Genomic DNA, 18,479 nt, shown 5'->3' with positions numbered 1-18,479 from the left:
GTGTGCTCGATGCAGGTTCATCTTTGACCACGGGAGAGGCAAGGCAAGGCAGGGGAGTGGCCAGTGGGTGGAGGCAGGGAGGTCCAGGGGATGTGAATAACTCAGAACAGAGCCTGTCGATGCATGCTTGTGACCAATGGCTGTCTGATGTCAATCTGGAAAATTTGAGGACAAATTGGGACTGTGAGATACAGGGAGAGAACTTATGGGAGTTCCTTCCTTCTCCTACAGCCTTCTGGGATGGAGCCTCCTGGGTATATGCCAGGGTGCCAGGGTCCTGGGCAGAGGATCCAGCATGGGAGATCTTCTTCTCTGGTCCCAGAGGGAAGAGGAGAGGTGGTTTCCTGCCAGCCTGGATCCCTTTCAGATCCCCAGCCCCAACTTGGGTGCCTCAGAGCCTGCAGGCAGGGCTCAGCCAAGACTGCCTCAGGAAGCCGCCCGGTGCCCGGACCACTGGGCAGAGCAGCAGGTGTTAAGCCCTGTGAGGGTGCGAAGGGAGAGGAGGAAGCCACGTCTTCTCCTCCGGTGGCTTCTGCATAGAGAACCTCAGCTCTTAGCCAGGGGCTTTGCAACCTGTCAGCTTGGACACCTTCATTTCCAATTCCACACTCTGCTCCTTGAGGGATGATTCATGGTTCTGGACAGAGAAAGGAACCATGTACCTCTGTCCTTGATTTAGCTGCCCTCTGAAGGCACAGGGACCTTAAAGAAGGGTCGCTGCAGTACACACAGTACCAGAAGTGGGGTGAAGTGAGTGTTCACACTGACGATAGACTTTTCCTGGGTACTTGGCACCAGTCAGTAATCCTCCCATGCATCCCATATTCTCCTCACTCTGCCCCTGGGAGGGTGGCAGGGCAGGTACTCCCTCATCCCTTTGTGGCATCCGACAGCTGGATTTAAATTTCAGCTGTCTTCTTCAGCCAGCTGCTTAACTCACCATCTGTCAAACGAGGGCATTGGCACCTCCTTACAGGGTTATGCTAAGAAATGGGAGCCATTGTTCTTCTTATTATACTATCTTGATTTTGTGCATGCCTAAAATTGGCTCCCCATTGGCTGCAGCTCTCCTCCCGCCTCCTTCCCACCAAAATGTATCAAGTACTCTCTGTGAGCTCATGGTGTTTCAATAATGAAGGAAAAATAAATGAATAAAAGATTAAGTAAGGTGTGTAGGCTTCCAGATGGTGGTGGGGTTGCTCTGGAGAGGAAGAGGACCTGGTGAGGGAGTGGTCCAGATTCGGCAGGCGTCACTTCCAACAGGGGATCAGGGAAGGGCTCACAGATAAAATGAGGGTTTGAACAGGGGCCAAGGGAGCAGCCATGTGGACACCTGGGGCCCAGGGAGTGGCCAGTGCAAACAGCCTGGAGATTGTCCAGGGTGGGCCTGGAATGTTCTGGCTGCTCCAGGAGGCCCCTGAGGCTGGAGTGGTGAGTTGAGGACAGGCAGGAGTGGGACAGATCAGGAGGGTGGGCTATGAGAGGACTGTGTGGTCCTCCGAGTGGGAGGGAAGCCGCAGGAGGGTATAGGACATAGTAGTGACCCAGTGTGGCCTGTGTTTTAAAAGTTTTCTCCCACCAGGTGAGGGGGTGCACGCCTGTAATCCCAGCTACTAGGGAGACTGAGTCAGGAGGATCGCAAGTTTAGAAACCAGCCCAGGCAACTTAGAGAGGCCTTGTCTCAAAATAAAATTTTTAAAAGGACTGGGGATGTGCCTCAGTGGTAGAGTGCTTGCGTAGCATGCTGGACGCTCTGGGTTCAACCCAGTATTGCAACAAACAAAAAACAATGAAGAAAAAGAAAATAAATAAATAAATAAATAAAGGCTTCTCCCTCCCAGATGGCCATTGCCTGAACAACTGCCCAGATCTTGGATGAGGAGCTGATCCGTGTCCATAGAACTGAGGTGTCATTAAACCCAGACACACTTGAGTTTTACTTCCAGGTAGCCCTCAGCAATCAGCAGGAGGGGACTCCGGGGAACCCCACTCCAAACTGTCCCTGCTGTCTCTTCCTCATCCCTGATGCAGTCACTCAGCAGGTGTGGCACCTGTGTGACCTTGGCATCTGGATTAGCAACAGGTGTCCTGCGAGTGTGACAGAGGGGGAGGAGTAAGCCAGATGAGGTGAGAAGAGGTGTGGCAGGAGGTCACACCCACAGGGAAGGTGGGTGCAGCTTTGGGGCCTCCTGGCAGGGCAAAGCAGTGAGCATCCTGTTGGGGTGCCAGAGATCCCTGGGTCCGTCCTATGAGGTGCAGCTGCCTGGTGCCTGGGGATCCAAGTGCTGAGCCCCAAGCTCCGTAAGGCCTCTGACCTTGGGATGAGTGGCTTCTTGGCCCTCCCTTGGCAAAGCAGCTGGTGTTTTTGGAAAGTGCTGTGCTTTAAGTAGCCTGATGGGGGCTCTTGAGTTTCATGCAGGTGAACAGGGAGGACTCATCCCTATATACAGAGGAGAATGTGGGCATCTGAAGAAATGGAACGACTTGCCCCCGCCCACCAAGAGAAGCTGGCCTTGGACTTGTTTCCCTTTGATTTCAGAGCTCTTTCTGCCATATCAAAGCTCTGAAATTCCTAGTACACTAGGTCCGATTTGGGGAGGAAGAGAGACAGACAGCCAAGATCTGAGGGTGGGGGCTGTGAAGTCCTAGGATTCAAGCAGGACTTTGCTGTCCTGTGCCGGGCCAGGGCAGCGGGCACTGTGGGGAGAACTGGGCCCTTTGGAGACAAGTGCAGTAGTAGCTCCCTGCTGTGACCCCCCCGAACCCAGTGCCAGGTCAACTCTGGAGCATCTTGGGAACACGTGAGCCCCAGGTTGCGAGCTGGGATGGCACAGGACACTGCTTGGGAGTGACGGGGTCGCTTGGCTAGATTTGGAGCAATCATGTTGGAGGAAGTACCAAGAGATAAGAGATGGAGTCAGCCATGGGGAAGGGGTTATGTGTAGCTGGCCTGGGTGGCCCGGGCTTGTGACTTCCCCTTCAGGCTGATTTCTCATCTGTGCGGTCAGGGGAGGGTGGCATCCTGAGGTCCCTTCTCAAGCTTTGGTCTTTGATCTTGAGATTCAGGTAGAAATGCCCAAATACCTAAGGGCTGGGTGGTCAGGATGGTGAGTACCAAGTGCCTGGGATCCTGTCAGGCCCTTGGCCACAGGCGATCTAGGAGAGGGGATGCCCTCTGTGGGCATGTCAACAGGCAGTCCTTGTGGGGTGCACTGCCAAGAGGAATGGGGAGAAGGCTATGTAAGGACTAGGCCCCTCTGCTGGTCAGTGTCCCCGGCCTCCTGTGCCTGCACCTCACTGTGAACCTCTCCTGCCTCTGTTCTGGGCACTGAGCCTGGATTGGGGTCCAGGAGGCAGCTGCAGCTTGCTTTTGCAAACTCTGCAGGGAAGGGCAGGGTGGGGGCAGCAGCTGAGTGACGGCTGCAGAGGGTCCTCTCAGCTTGCTGAGCTCCTTTCTCAGAGTCCTCCCAGGCTGGGACTGGGGGCTCTGGTGAAGGCTCCAGCGTGGTCTTTGCATTCTGGCCTAGTCCCCTGCCTGCCTGCACCACTGCCCCAAACCTTCATGTTTTTTCTCTACTGTTCACTCCCTCTATTTTCTTCTCCCTACCCCCAAAGCGCCCTTTCACCTATTTCTAAGGATCTGGTGGCTGTCCTCTTGAGACTGGGGCAGCTGGGGCATGTGGCCAGCAGGTCTTTCTCTCTCATATGCTCTCACACACGTGCACACCCGTGGACCCGCACACAGGGTGGTTTCCTGGCTGACACTGGAGCAGTCTGTCTGCCCATGCTCAGAGGTCCTCCTAGGGGGCTGGTCTTCCGGTTAGTAAGGGTTCACTCAGTGTCCCACCCAGAGCCCCAGCTGACGTGGGGTCAACAGGCCACCCCAGGAAGCACCCGTTCCAACCAGGTGCCATGTTGCTGTGGCTATAGCTACTTCATGTGGAGCCCTGTGCGTGCACTGTACACCACCTACCTCCTTTGACATTCCCAGTGGAGGCGATCGCCTGTAATCCCAGAGGCTCAGGAGACTGAGGTAGGGGGATCGCAAGTTCAAATCCAGCCTCATCAGCAATTTATCGAGGCCCTAAGCAATCAGTAAGACCCTGACTCAAAATGAAAAATAAATAGGGCTGGGGATGTGGCTCAGTGGTTAAGCATCCCTGGGTTCAGTCCCTGTTATTGAAAAAAAAAAAAAGAAAAAAGAAAAATTCCCAGCGCCTCCCTGGGAGTGGTGTGCGTCTCCCCATTTTACACAGTGAGAGCCAGGGGACCCAGATGGTCAGTGACAGAGCAGAATGGGATTCCTGCCTCCAGCTGTAGCTCTCGGGCTCTATTCTGTCTCCTTCAGTTATCTGTAAAATGGGGATAGCTTGCCTTCACCTGCCTGTGGAATTATTATAAGGTTTACATGAGGAAATGCACAGGAAACAACTAATTGTTGGTGCCCTGTTCTGGCTTGATAAATGGTGGCCATTACATTCTAACGGGCTCTGCCCCAGCACCCTCCTCTCTCCTGTATGTCCCCAGCCGGACCACTTTATCCTTCCAGGCCTCTGCCCGCATGGGGTCATGACACTTGCTGCAGGTGCTTAGGGCAGAGTAGATCTGTGGTGGGGAGGCCTCTAGCTGGGTACTGGCCGCTGGCAGGGCCTTGGTTCTGCTCCCCAGATCTCCCCATGGCACCTCCCCCATCCTGGCTCCCCCACGTAGTAATTAAGCTCGAAACATCTAGTGTAAGCAAATAATAACAAGGGCATTATCTCCCTTCAGTCTGTTTTCCTTGCCTACCATAAAGTAATTAAAATAATGAATGCCTTGTAAAACAATAGGTGAGAGGGCTGCAAAATCGCGCAAAATTGCACAATCTGCCACACGCCTCCCGCGCCGGGGATTATCGATGCGTCGGGCCTCCCGCCTTCTGGGCTGTTCCTGGAGTTCCCTCCCCCAGAGGTGGCCATGGAGCCCGAGTCCAGGAGCAGGGAGCTGGCCCTCCAGTGCCCAGTGGCAGCAGGAAGCAGTTCAGACACACCCCTGGTGGGCCTTACTCGGGGGAAAGCACAAGGCCTTGCTCTGAGGGCCTTCTCCCCCCCAGCTGTCCAGTTCTGAATGAAGCAGGAGGTCCCGGAGGAAGGAAAAGGCCAGGAGACAGCTGGGCTCCTCGGGCACTGCCGGGATGGTCAGGCGTGGTTCCCCGAATGGGGCCCCCAGGTCAGCGGATGGGCACTGCCTGGGACCTGGGTAGAAGCACAGTTCCGGCGTGGCCAGCACCCTGTGTTTCACAGGCCCTCCCCAGGCCCCAGGTGCCAGCTCCAGCTGGTCAGCCACCCCTCTGCAGTGTCCAGGAGTGAGCAGGGGAGGGGTGGTGGGACCAATGGGTTGAGCATGTATTATGTGCCGTTGGGTGCTGTTTAACCCCAGGGCCTGTGGAGCGGGCAGGATTGTCCCTTACAGGGGAGGTCCCACAGAGTCACGAGAGCTAGATTTGCCCTCTGGGTTTGCACCTTTGGTTACTATGGCTGCCCATGGACGGGTCCTCCCTCCTCCCTGGAGACCCACCTGTTCAGCCTCACGGGGCTGAGTCTCACAGACCGGGACATGGCCTAACAGGCCACTAAGACTGGTCTAGGAGAGGCTTGGTGCCACACCGGTCAGCAGGTGGCCTTCAAAGATGCCCATCCAGTGACCTCTCCTACCAGGCTCCTGCTGGGATTGTTCTAGTCCTTGGGGCCTGACACACTTGGAAGCAAATGTCAGCCTTCTGTGCAGCTTCTCCCAACCCCAGCTTGCCCCAGCCAGGGTGGCCAGAGGGGAGAAGCACCATCAGGAGCAGCTTCCTGCCTGCTGTGGCCGAGCTCAGGGCTGCCTCATTCAGCACCTCCCCACCGGCCTCTGCACTCCCCTGGCCTCACTTGGCCCCAGGTCCTCCCATGCAAAGATTTTCACCTCTGCCTCTGATACTCCCCATATTTCAAGGCCCAAGGATTTGCTTTGGAAAATCAACTCCAGGGTTTTAAATGATGAATATAATTTGCTGGCTGTCATCTTTTTACACATCATCATGGCAGTCATAATCTCAGTGGGTGTTTCAGTGTGCGTCCAGTTACGTTTGCAAATTTGATAAATACTAAAGTTTGGTGCAAGTATGTCCCATGCAATATTTGGGACATACTTATAAACTAAAAATACTATTGTTTATCTGAAATTCAAATTTAACTGGATGCCCTGTTTTTTTGTTTTAAGTCTGGCAGCCCCAGCCCAGGCCGTACAGTTGATGAAGGGCTGATACACATTTCACTCATTCCTTTGTGCTTTATTGAACCAACTTTGTGCCAGGGACCCTTTTAGGCACTGGGGCCACAGCAGTGGCGGGTGGGGGTCAGACAGTAAATGAAAGAGTAAATGGATTGTAGAGTGAATTAGGGGTTTTAAGTGCTGTGTGGAAAAATCAAGCAGAAAAGTGCCATAGAAGGAAAGACTTGCAATTTAAAAAGGTAGCCAGAAAAGACTTCACTGAGAAGGGGATAGATAAGCACTTGAGGAGATGAGGGAGCAAGCCCCAAGAATTTATGGGAGAAAAGTGTTCCAGCAGAGAGCATATTGTGTGCAAACTTGTATAATCAAGAACCCTACGTGGAGTTCAGTCATCTGATAAAGTCAGCCTTTTTATCTTAAGGAACTTTTTAAGCTGTAAAGGGAAATTTATTCTCTCCTAAACCAAAAAGGCCTGGTATGGATTTCAGGCCTAGCTGGATCCAGGTATTCAAGTGATGACACTGATATCCTATAGCTTCTACTTTCCTCCCACAAGGGCTTTATTCTCACAGAAGGATTGCTTTTTTTCTACTCTCTCCAGCAAATTTTCCGGGTTTGAGCTGTATTGGGTGAGCATGGGTCACATGACCATCCCTGGCCCAGACACTGTTACCCGGAGAATAGAATGGACTGACTGAACCACTGTGAGGCCATTAGTCCCTTTTGAATCACGTAGATGGAGAGGAAGAGATGGGAATGTCTTTAAAAGAAAGTGAGTGTACTGATGTGCAAAGACTGGGCAGGTGAGCACCATGGTGTACTGACCACACCCTCTCCCACTGCCCTGGGACCCTGGACAGGTTGCTTTTCCTCCTGAGTTGGGGGCTTTTTTCTTTAAAATGGACAGAGAATAATGTCTCATTTGCAAAGGTATTTTAAAAGGAAAAACTTTTATTTATTTATTTTTGGGTACCAGGGATTGAACTCAGGGGCACTCAGCCACTGAGCCACATCCCCAGCCCTATTTTGTATTTTATTTAGAGACAGGGTCTCACTGAGCTGCTTAGTGCCTCGCTGTTGCTGAAGCTGGCTTTGAACTTGTGATCCTCCTGTCTCAGCCTCCCGAGCTGCTGGGATTACAGGCATGCACCACCGCGCCCTGGCTGAGAAAAGTCTTTTTAAAAACCGACTGTTACAAAGTCCAAGCGCTCGCCCACCCCTCCTCCCCACCTCAGCGGGGGCCACCCTTGGGCTCCGATTCCTGGTGGGAAGGGGTGTATTTAAATCCAGTTGTTCTCTAGGTCTCAACTCTCCTTCTCTCTGTTGCCAGGAGGCCCAGAAGATTAACAATGGCTCCAGCCAGGCTGATGGCACTCTCAAGCCAGTGGACGAGAAAGAGGAGGCGGTGGCAGCCGAGGTCGGCTGGATGACCTCCGTGAAGGACTGGGCCGGGGTGATGATATCCGCCCAGACGCTGACCGGCAGAGTCCTGGTGAGTCCCCCGGCCTCCCCACGCCAGGAGGCCTCGCTGTGCCCTTGATGGCTCTGTTTGTGAGACTGGTGTCCTGCTGGGCCCCCTCCAGCTAAGCTGGTGGCCTGGGAGGGATTTGCAGAGCCTGGGCTGGGAGCCCATTGGAGCGCACACTTTTAAGTTTATCTGCTTGCAGGAGAGATGTACACACCGGCGCACACACACGTGCACACATATACACACACCTGGACCATCTTAGAACAAAACGGGGCCAAGAAACCCATGCCAGGTGCCTATGGGGGACCTCTACTCCTGGGGTCCAGGGTGCTGTGTGTGTGTATGTGGCCTTCTGGGGACGTCACTGCTGTCCTTTGATGGCTGGGCGTGAAGTGAGCCCCTGGGGGCAGTGTCTTACTGGGCATTGTGTGAACTGGATCCTGCCCGTGGTGGACACTCACGGTCATGGTCATGCTGAAGCTGTCTACGGCCCCTGTGCTTGGAGCACTGCCCACGTGCCCTTAGTTAGATGCCGAAGAGGCCGAGGCCCGTCTGCAGGGAGTCCTGCTTCTCTCTGATCTGCTTGTACAGAGCTCGGCTTTGTTGACTGGCCTCGTGAGCCCCTGGTTTCGGGGGAGGATCATGGGTGGGACAGGTTTAGAGTGACAGAATACCTGGGCACTCAGGGACGATGCGGCCACCGCTGCCAGGCCCAGGCTCTGTCAACAGGGGCCTCCCGGCCGAGGTTGCCCTGATCACTGGTTTTCTTGAGTCTGCTTGGGGTCGGGGGAGTTTCCCTGAGAAGGACGATGCCTTCGGGGTGACTTCTCACTGTGACTCTAGAAGCTGTTTGGTGCGGGGCTGTCCTTCCTGGGCCCAGAGTGAGGCTCAGAGATCCAAGATCAGCCAGGAATGCTGGGAAATGGGTCTTCTGACCTCGGTGGTTCTCGGTAGAGTCTCAGGGAGGAGGTGATTGTGGACGGAGCGAGGGGGCAAGACTTTCACTCAACCTTCTTGGGGGGAGTTCTGCGTTGTGTTTGGGATAAACCCCTCGCGGACCTCTGGAGGAGATGTTGAACTCCCTGCTCCAGGAATCCAAAGAAGGCTGGCCAGACGGCCTCCCTGGGGGACGTTCCTCCCTGGGAACTGGGAGCCACTGTCAGGTTTGTGGCTGTGAAGTCATGGCTGATAGAGACCCACGGAGGACGGGACAGGCAGAGGAGAGGTGCAAGGCCGGGGTTTTGGAGCAGGAGAGAAAAGCCGGCGAGGTCAATCACTGCAGGAGGAAGACAGAGGGGGAGGCCCAGGGGAGAGCGTGTCCATTGAGGACGTGCAGGTGCTTCCTGTTGGCTGTGCTGTGTGGCCATCGTCATCTTCCCTTCTGGTTCCTGGGCGAAGGCTCCATGGCTCCTTTGGGCTGTGTGTGAGTGAAGTTTGCTCGAGAGATACCAGGGTTGGAGTCTGTCTGACATTCACGTGGCACAAGATGGTGGCAGTGCCCTCAATACACACGGCGATGGCAGACACAGAAGGGAAGGCGGCTTGGTTGTGCAGGGGGACACGACCTCCTCCCATGTGACCCTCATAGTTAGTGCTCGTTGTCTTCATCAGCATGAGCCAAGAGGTACCGAGTTCTGACTCTGGGTCAAGCGTCTTCTCAGTCCTGTGGGAACAGGGAATGACCCTGATTCTACTGCACTGTGCATGGCCATGGCCGAAAGAGTGCATGGGGGCAGATGTGGAGTCCAGGCTGCGTGTGCGTGCTCGTGTATCGGGGAGGCTGTAGGAGCGGGCAGGGAGGAGGCCTCTGAGTTAAATGAACCAGGCACACACTTGGTGGTCCAGAAAATATCCCAAAAAACAGATCCTTAAAGCTCGAAAATAAGGACTCTCGGGGGTCCAGAAGCTGAGAAGAATACTGAGTGAGGTGGAAAGCTCTGGAGTGGAGCTTTGAGAGGAGAGTTAGGATCCTGAAAGTCAAACGAGAGGAAATCCTTCCAGAGTGAGCAAGCTGCTGTGGGGGCAGAGGGGAGCCTGGCACATTGCAGGGAGGAGGGACCCCACCTGTGAGGCCCAGGGCCACGAACACAAGGGCATTCGAGAGCAAGAAAGATCAGGAAGTGGACCCGAGACAGCTTGTCAGGTCTTCGAAGGCCAAGCTGGAGAATTTGGGCTGGGTATAAAAGACGAGGAGATTTTGAGGAGAGGTACCGCGAGGGGTTGTTATATGGACAGCAGGTGGATACGGGCAGACCTAGGGAGAAGGCGAGAGTTGGAGGTCTTAGGACAGGTGAGGGTAGTGAGCCCTGTGTCAGTGAGAGCGCAGGGAGGGGGACGGCCGTGGCTCCTGAGAGGCAAGGCCTTACCCAACACCGAGTTGCAGATGGGGTGATGTGGTGCATGTGGGATTCCTGGTGCCACGCACACCCCACAGCCCCCTCGATGTGACCGCTGTTCCACCCCTCACATCTTTGAGAGCCTCTTGTGATGGGGCATGCTGTGTCATTTTACTCATCCTGCATTTCCTGCCCTGCTGCTGGGTTACGGGGGCTCCTCACAAGGAAGCAAGCCAGCCTTCCCCAGGAATCCATCTCTCTTTTACAACCGAGAAAACCAAAGCATGGGAAGGCCCTTGACTTGCCAAAGGTGACGGAGCCAGCCTGGTGATGGTGGGCCTCCAGACTCCCAGCCTGCTGTGTCTTCAGCTGAAGGTAGTGCCTTTTCTTTGCCAAGCCACTGCCAGCTGTTGCTTGGGCTGTGACATTTTGACGTTACCCCCGTGGTGCCAACTGGGTCCTCAGGCCACTTGGCTTGACCCTCTTAACATTTGCATGTAGAAGCAGAGCTGCCCTGGCTCCCTTGCCTATGGCTTCCCAAGATGCCAGCTGAAGATGCTTTCTGAAGGTCCCCTTGAGAATGTCCTGCTGGGGCTGCTGGGCCCTCGGAGCAGAGCAGGCCTGCCGTACAGCCACCAGGATCTCGAGTTCCCGGAGGTAGCTGCCTGAGACTAGGCCTGTAGGGGAGGCAGGGCCTTGCTTGCACACAGAACACACTTCATGCCAAAGTCATGGCACACAAGAGGAAGCCGCGCTGCCTGTTAGGAACCCCAAGCTGTGTTTGTCTTGAGCTGTCCAAATGTTTATCCCTGCAATGATGGGACCAGAGCAAGAGGAGACACCTGGCTGTTCAGAATTTTCCTTTTCAATTTTTAATGTCTTTTCCTTGACGCACTCTCAGGAGCTCGGTGCTAATGTCTGGGCCCCTATTCTCACCTGACTGATTATCACAGGTGAGAGCTGGGACATTGTAGGTGAGGCCCAGCTGGGGAAGAATTTGCCAGGACAACCCCAGAATATCCACAGCGTCTCTCAGACAGGCATGTCAGTCATTGGATGATTGTGGGCTTCAGACCTGCACCGGGCTTTGTGCTAGGCAGTGAGCATCAGGGCTCCAGGCTGGGGATTACTCATGTTGCTGAACTAGATGTAAAGTTGTGGCACTCCATTTAAAAGATGACAAATGATCATCGCCATTCACGAGGGCTTTTTATAGTCAGCACCTGGAGCCTCATCACAAAGTGATGAAATCCCCCCCACCCCCTTCCCGGGCTACAGGTCTCAGAATAGCCACTGTGCCTCGCCTCACCCTGGCCCCAGCTTAGCCGCACAGGAACAGCTAGGCTGGGATGGATGGAATCTTGTCTTGGCGCCGATTCTACATCAAAGAAGTACCAGGCTATCAAGGGTGCTGCTTCCTTTATTTTCTTTAATTTACAGAATATTTGTTTTCTGATAATAAAAGTTCTATCGGCCCTCCATGTCCACAAGTTTCATATCCAAGAATTTTAGCGGACATGTATGAAAAATAGTGAGGAAGGCCAGGCGTGGTGGTATATCCCAGAGGCTAGGGAGGCTGAAGCAGGAGGATCACGAGTTCAAAGCCAGCCTCAGCAACTTAGTGAGGTCCAGAGAAACTCAGCAAGACCCTGTCTCTAAATAAAATATAAAAAGGGCTGTGGATGTGGCTCAGAGGTTAGGTGCCCCTAAGTTCAATCCCCAGTATTAAAAAACAAAACAAAACAAGAACCTTAGGAAGAAAACTGCATCTATACAGAATGTATACTATCTTTTTTCCTGTTGTCATTTTCTAAATAATACTGTAGAGTGACTTTTTTCATAGCATTTGCATTGCATTATGTATCCCATGTAACCTAGGATGATTGAAAGCATACAGGGTGGAGTGGATGTGTGGGGGTCATGTGCAAGTGCTATACCATTTAAACAAGGTACTTGAGCATCTGTGGAGTTGGGTATCCACAGGAGCTTCTGGAACCAGTCCCCAGCAGTTACTGATGGACATCTTTAAGATAGTATGTGCTTATTTTGGAACATTGGAACGTCTTAGAATTTCTGGGGAATTCCACTTTAGGATATGGAGTTGGCCCACAATGGAAGACTTTGAATCCATGTGTCAGTGTCACCAGAGTTCTTCCCAACAGCTTGGAGGTTGTTGAGGTCTTGCTTCATTACAATTCACCTGATGCATTTTGTGCAAACACTCATAGAATAAATAGTTCTTTGCACCAGAGATCATCATGGTCCTCTTGGTGAACATCCAGTGAACTTCTGAATTAGAATAGGGACTGTCTCTTCCTGTGGTAGTTTCTGGGAGCCAAGTTGGTGGCCCAAGGAAAAGTTAGGGCATTTTGGGGCTTTTGTGCTGCGCATTCACATTGCCCCTGGTTTTCTCCGTCTCTTCTCTCATCTCCGTATTGCCCTGATTTCCTAACACTCCTATTTGAAATTTACATGCATGTGGTTACATGCTCTATACAGTTCTGTGAACCAAATAAAACCTTTCTAAGAATGAGATGGTACAGAGGGCAAGAAACACATGGGGTAGGCTTTAGTGCAGTTTGTACTTTGGAGACTCAGAAACCAAATAATCAACAGATATTTGAGTTTATTGTTGGTAACTTTTTCTGTAGTGAATAGTTTAGGCCTCCTGAATCACAGAGACTCTTTTAATGACTACAGAACTCTGTCATCGTGGTTTGAAAGCAACCACAAACAGCTACAGTGTGACTATGTTCTAATAGAACTTTATTTCGAGAAATAGGTGGTGGGCCAGATTTGTTCCATAAGCCATAGTGTGCAGACTCTTAGTTCAGTTTTCCCTTTTATTTTATAAAGAAATTGAAAGGTAGGGGCTGAGAGAGAAGGGATTTTTTTTTTTTTTAAAGATTATAGTACTAGAGAACTTGCTTGTAAAGGGGAAAGCTGTGGACACACACAGGTAGACACAGGCACAAATACACACACCATCTCCACTAGCACCTAGTTTCTGAATACACATGTTCATTTCCATGTTGATCTCGGAGCCACTCTCTCTCTAGGAAGACTGCCTTGTGGTTAAGGACAGCCTCATCTCAAGGTGTGAGCCATATCTGTCCTGGCTAGACTTTGCCTCAACCCCTTGATGGATTCATTGTTTTTTACTTCTCTTCAAAGGCTGGTCTCACCCACTGGCTCCTTGAGGGAGCCTTTAGAATCACCGTTTTTAGTTACTTTTCTGGGCTACATTTGAATGTTGCTCCAGGAAACATACATGCCTAATTTCACGGACTGAAAACATTTGCAACTTGCTTTAATGTTTGGGGGGATGATTTATCAACATAAAGAGAAGGAAAACACCAGTCTCTCCCTTTATCTTTCTAAATATGTCGCATGTGCAGCATTTTACATTAACACCATGTGCATAGTCTGAACCATTTTATTCTTATCTCCCAGGGTCCTAAAGGAAATATGTATCAATATATCTTTCAAATAGAAATAATCCTGTTGGTTTAATAGTGTTAAGTAGCTGTGCATTCACTGCTGTGCTATTTGCACATGAAATTGGACCTGTCGAGCCATATGGAGGTACATGTGGGCACATGCTTAATCAAATATGTGACATTCATTGCAGTCATTTCTCCTGTGAGGTGGCTCCTGTGCTGGTGGCATTTCTCATTAGCAATCTTTCCTTTTCGTTACAGTGCTGCCTGGTGGTAAATTGACACACGAATCACATTTCCACTTCACTCTCTTCTTCTCATCAGTGAGATTTTTTTTTAAAAAAATGGTTTTGGCAATTCTATGTACATTTCTTATATCATCTGCAAATCCTCTATGTAACAGAAAGACCAGAGGTTTCATAGGATTGTAGGGTTTTTGGGGGGGTAAGAATGCCCCAGTCATGGGCAGGTGTGTCCTGCTCTTTGTGTCATTTCGGAGTTAATTGAGTTTTTGAGTTAACACCCTAAAGGAAGGCACTGACTCAGAGGAGCCACTTGGTAGTTCCCTATCAGGACTTAAAAATGGCTCTTTGTTTTATCCTGTGTGTAGATACGGGGTTCATATGTTGGCTATTAGTCAAGAAGTCAAAGAAGGTATATTAGGTTTTATATTATTAAGCATAAAATTTTGCTCCTATCTGATGAAAGATGCACTAAGATTTGCAGTAGGTTTGTTATTTGTGACCCAGCATCATTCACTTAGGGGGATGACATGAGTCAGGGAAGCGGTGGCATCGAGGCTGTCTTGGACAGGTAGTGAGCAGCTGGTGGTTAGAGACGTTCAAAAAGGGACAGGGTCACGTCTGGTGGTGCAGTTGCTGACAGCTGGCCAGACTCTATCCTCATTGCTTTAATTAGGCTGCAGTGAACTCCATCAGGAAATGCTTCAGAATGAGCAGACTTCAGTTCTCCGCGCCTCCTCTCCGTTGCCCCTTGCCCCTGGCCCATGCCCATCAGTATATAGGTGCTCACAGAAGTCCTGCAGCAGGACAGTGTAAAGGTTTTGTTTTGCCCAGCAGTTCCCATTCTCATGTTACCATGGGTTTCTTTCCCCAGGGAACACCTGTTGGTGGCGGGGTGGGGTGGGGGGGTGGGGGGGTGGGGGTGGGGGGGGCAATTAACTAGCTCAGGAATCAGTGGGGTGCAGCCCAGGGGCCCACATGGCTCGCTGCCTCTTTTTTACTATTTGTGACTAAAAATGTTTTTCATGGTTTTTTTTTTTTTTAGTGGTTTAAAAAAAAATCAGAAGAAGAATATTTGATCACATGTGAAAATTATCTGAAATTCAAATTTCAGTGTCCATAAACAAAATTTTATTGGCCTCCAGCCATGCTCGCTCATTTGCATACCTTCCATGGCTGCTTGCGTAACTCACCACAACGCAAGTTGAGTAGTATCCACAGCCCAAGACACCCACCAGCCTAAAATAATTCCCATCTGGCCCCATAGAGAAAAAGCCTGCCACCCCCTCTGGGACTGCAGATTCTCCTCCCTAAGTGGTGGATAGGGCCTGCTCCCCAAGTTACCCAGGCTCAAGGGGAATGACATCTAGTCCCTTCTCACAGGGATAGGCTGGAATTTACTTCCACAAGTTCAACTAAGTCCTGTGGTAGGGATGAGGAAGGAGACAGAGGCCAGAGCCAGCAGGCCCTCCACTGTTCCTAGCAGGTTCTCAGGTGGCCTCAGCTTACGGACTGAGCACATTCCACTTCCCAATATTGAGCAGTGTTTCTGAGAACTTTGTAACAGGGTCAAATCTTTGCATCCACCTGCCTTTCCTCCTTCAGTCCCCAAGCCACAGGTCCCAGCAGCTCAGAGAGTCTAGTGTTTGTCATAGAGCACCCCTGCCCAAGCCCGCACTGTGCACGCATTGCCCGTTTTTTTCTGCAAAGAGCAGCTGTTAATATTTCTAGCTGGTATGTTGGCTCCTCCCACCTTCCCCAAGGCTGTTGCCAAAATGAAGTTTCCGAGATCAGTGCTCAGGTAGCTGTGGAGGGAGGAATAGCTTCTGGACTGGGAGCAGCCTGCTTCATACTGGCCATCAGTATCTGGCTTATGGGGCCTCTGGGTCCCCCTGGAAAGGGCTTGTACTACTGTCACTCCTCTCCTCTGGGGTGTCCAGTTGAGGGTGTACCCTTGCTTTGTCCTTCCATCTTATCTGTCCATCTATCCATGTATATCCATTTATCCACTGGTTCAGTCCATGTCTGTTTCCAAGGTAGCACACTGTCAGTGGTGCCTTATGAGATAGAACATTGCCAGGGGCTTTGCATTGAGCAGGCCAGGTAGGCTTCCTCTGTTGGACCGGGAGGGATGAGCCCTGCCCTTTGCCACACAGCATCATCTGAACTTGGGCTCCTGCTCCCATCTGGCTCCTCCTCTTTCTCTTACTTAATTGGAACCTATAAGGAATCTAGGTGAAGCCCTCTGCCCCCCTACACATCTCCAGTTCCTGCTTCTCCTCTCTCCTGGGACAGCCATCCATCCTGGGGAAGGAGCAGCTAGCTTCTTGGCACCCAGAGGCTGCTATGCGTGCTGCAGCAGGGCGGCACCGCCAGATGGCGTCCTCTCCGGGACTTTCATCCTGCCCAGTTGTTTCATCCTTGATGGTTCAGTTTCCTCATCTGCAAAATAGGGATAATAACAGGTGCTGCCTCTTAATATTATGGTGAGGAGTTCATAAGTTGGTGAAATGTTTAGAATGGTGCCTTGGACTGGTTAGTGCTTAAGAAGTGTTGGCTACTAGGATTTTTCTCATGGCTGGGTGAGCCCAGGCGCCATGTCATGGAGGAGCGGGCTCCTGTGGAGACCCACAGGGAAATGGGTGGAGAAGAAATACTTTCCTGGGCAGAGAGACAGCGGCCCTTCGACGTCACCAGACTTGACTTCCACCCTGAGTTCCGAGGAGCTCTGGGCATGGCCATTTGAAAGGCTCTGGGTGGCCTGGGCAGGCAGTGATTGGTGTCCAGCCGTTGGTGATATTTGTTCTGTGTGTGCCCTTCATCAGGCTCACCCAAGCCCCGTCCCTGCTGTGGTGGGCTCATGCCAGTTTGAGTCACCATTGTCAAGTGGGCCAGGAAATTCTCACTTCATGTAGCCTCTCTGAGCTGGCCAGGGCCAGAGTGGGGCTGGGCTTTCCCTAGAGCTGTACACTGTGGGGCATGTGTCACAGGAAACACTTTGGCAGGATGACAGATGAGTCTTGTGGAAAGAGGGTCAGTTGAGCTCACCATGGTCCCTGCACTCCTCCCTGGGATGTGAAGTGAGACTGACAAGGCTGAGACAGGCTGGTTTCAGAGGGCATGCTACTACTGCTCTATGGGGAGGTGTGTTTAACATCCTTATTGGCAGGTAATAAGCACAGATCTGTTAGAAGGAGATGGGAGAGTGTGTGTTACCACCAGTAGACAAAGACTCAGACTGTCCTGTGCATTTGAGACATCTCCTTTGAGCCCGTCAGACACCTGTTGGTTCTTACTGCAAACTCTGCAAAGTGCAGCCATACAAAGTGTTGAAAGTGAAAATGTCATACTTGCATTTTCTAGAATGCTTTTGGGTGGTGAGGTGTCTGGAAGAGAGGTTAGTGATAAATCAGAGCTTATGACCTATCCATCAGTGCTTTGAACAGGCCTAGGAGTCTTCTAATCCTGGTCTCATATCCTGTGCCTTCCTGCTGCTGGATCCCAGGAGCCTCAGTAAATTATCTGTGTATGATTAATGTTAACCAGCCTTCCTCCCCTCCCGCCAGTAAAAACTGGCGCCCCCTGCAGGAAATGGAACATATTGGCGCTCACCATGGTGGGCTGGTAGTTTTCTTACATACTAGCTTTCTCTGCAAGGTCTCTCGAGGATGCTAATGGCTTAGCACTGTCTGTTTGTCAGAAAAATATCTTGGTGGGCTGAGACTCTCCTAAGAACCTCCGTTTCAGCTGTGATAAAGTTTGTTTAGCAGGGAGACTCAAAAATAGCTACAAAGACGATGACAGCCATCAGCTTCTGTTGTTGCCGGGAAGCACGTGCCTGGAAAGTCACACTTGGGACCACACACAGGCTGATGCTGCCAAGTTTAGTTTTCTAGGCTATGTTTAGGAGGAGGCAGACGGACTCGTGCCTGAGGGCCCTGAACATCCCAATTTGGTGCACTAGAAGCCCCATTTTTAGGGTCTGGGTCCAGAATAAGGCTTTTTTCCAGAAAAACAACAATTTCAGGGAAACAACCAAAAGAAAGCCATCATTTGCCCTAAAAATTTTGTAAGAAGTATTCTCTCCTGTTTGAGTAGTGAGGGAACTGGGACATGACAGTCACTTCTCTGTCTTAGGGAATTAGGACACTTGAAAACTCAATTAAATGCACCCCAGCCTCTTAAGCACCAAGGCTATCGTTTTGCTCATCCAGTTAATTTTAGTTCATGAAATTGGCCTTGTGCTGACATGGAAGGAAAAGTGAAGGTTGTGGCCTGGAGCCTCCGAGGGCAGCCTGCGTCTCAGCATGCCAGCCTGCAAGGGCACAGCTGTGTCCTTGGGCATTGGAGGTTACCTTTAAACCTGGGTGTGCCTCCCTGGGGCCAGCAGACCTCTGGGCGTTCCTTGTTTATTGGAGGTGGGTTCATCCTGAAAGCAGATGGACAGGGCATACTGGCTTTTCTTCAAGGATGAGAAACCGAGGATCTGGCAGGTTAGTCAGAAAGATTGAGAAGCCACATCCCCTTCCCCAAACTGGAATGGTCCCCAGACTATGTGAGCAAAGAGACTAAATTTCTCATTCCCTTTTTATTTGTCCCAGCCTTTTGTGATTGTTAATGAAGCCACTCTCCTAAGGGAAACAGGGAGAGCTCCTTGAACAGGGGAGAGGATGAGAAGACCCCACAGCACGCTTCTTCAAATTGTCTTCACTTATACTAACAATAGCTTGAATCAGGTGGA

General features: G+C 51.4%; 1 protein-coding gene across 2 annotated transcripts in view; it reads left to right on the top strand.

Moving 5' to 3' along the window:
* The window catches only part of Kcnma1 (potassium calcium-activated channel subfamily M alpha 1), a 702,402-nt gene that overhangs the window by 201,606 nt on the left and 482,317 nt on the right, over positions 1-18,479 (top strand). For both annotated transcript variants that reach the window (XM_076834841.1, XM_076834840.1), the window contains exon 2: positions 7,583-7,744. In XM_076834841.1, coding sequence (XP_076690956.1) covers positions 7,583-7,744 — 162 coding nt within the window. The remainder of the gene's footprint in view (positions 1-7,582; positions 7,745-18,479) is intronic.

Source organism: Callospermophilus lateralis, chromosome 15 (genome assembly GCF_048772815.1).
Source record: "Callospermophilus lateralis isolate mCalLat2 chromosome 15, mCalLat2.hap1, whole genome shotgun sequence".
Classification (NCBI taxonomy): Eukaryota; Metazoa; Chordata; class Mammalia; order Rodentia; family Sciuridae; genus Callospermophilus; species Callospermophilus lateralis.
The sequence above is the reverse complement of the archived record's forward strand: the minus strand, read 5'-3'. Positions and strand labels throughout refer to the sequence as shown.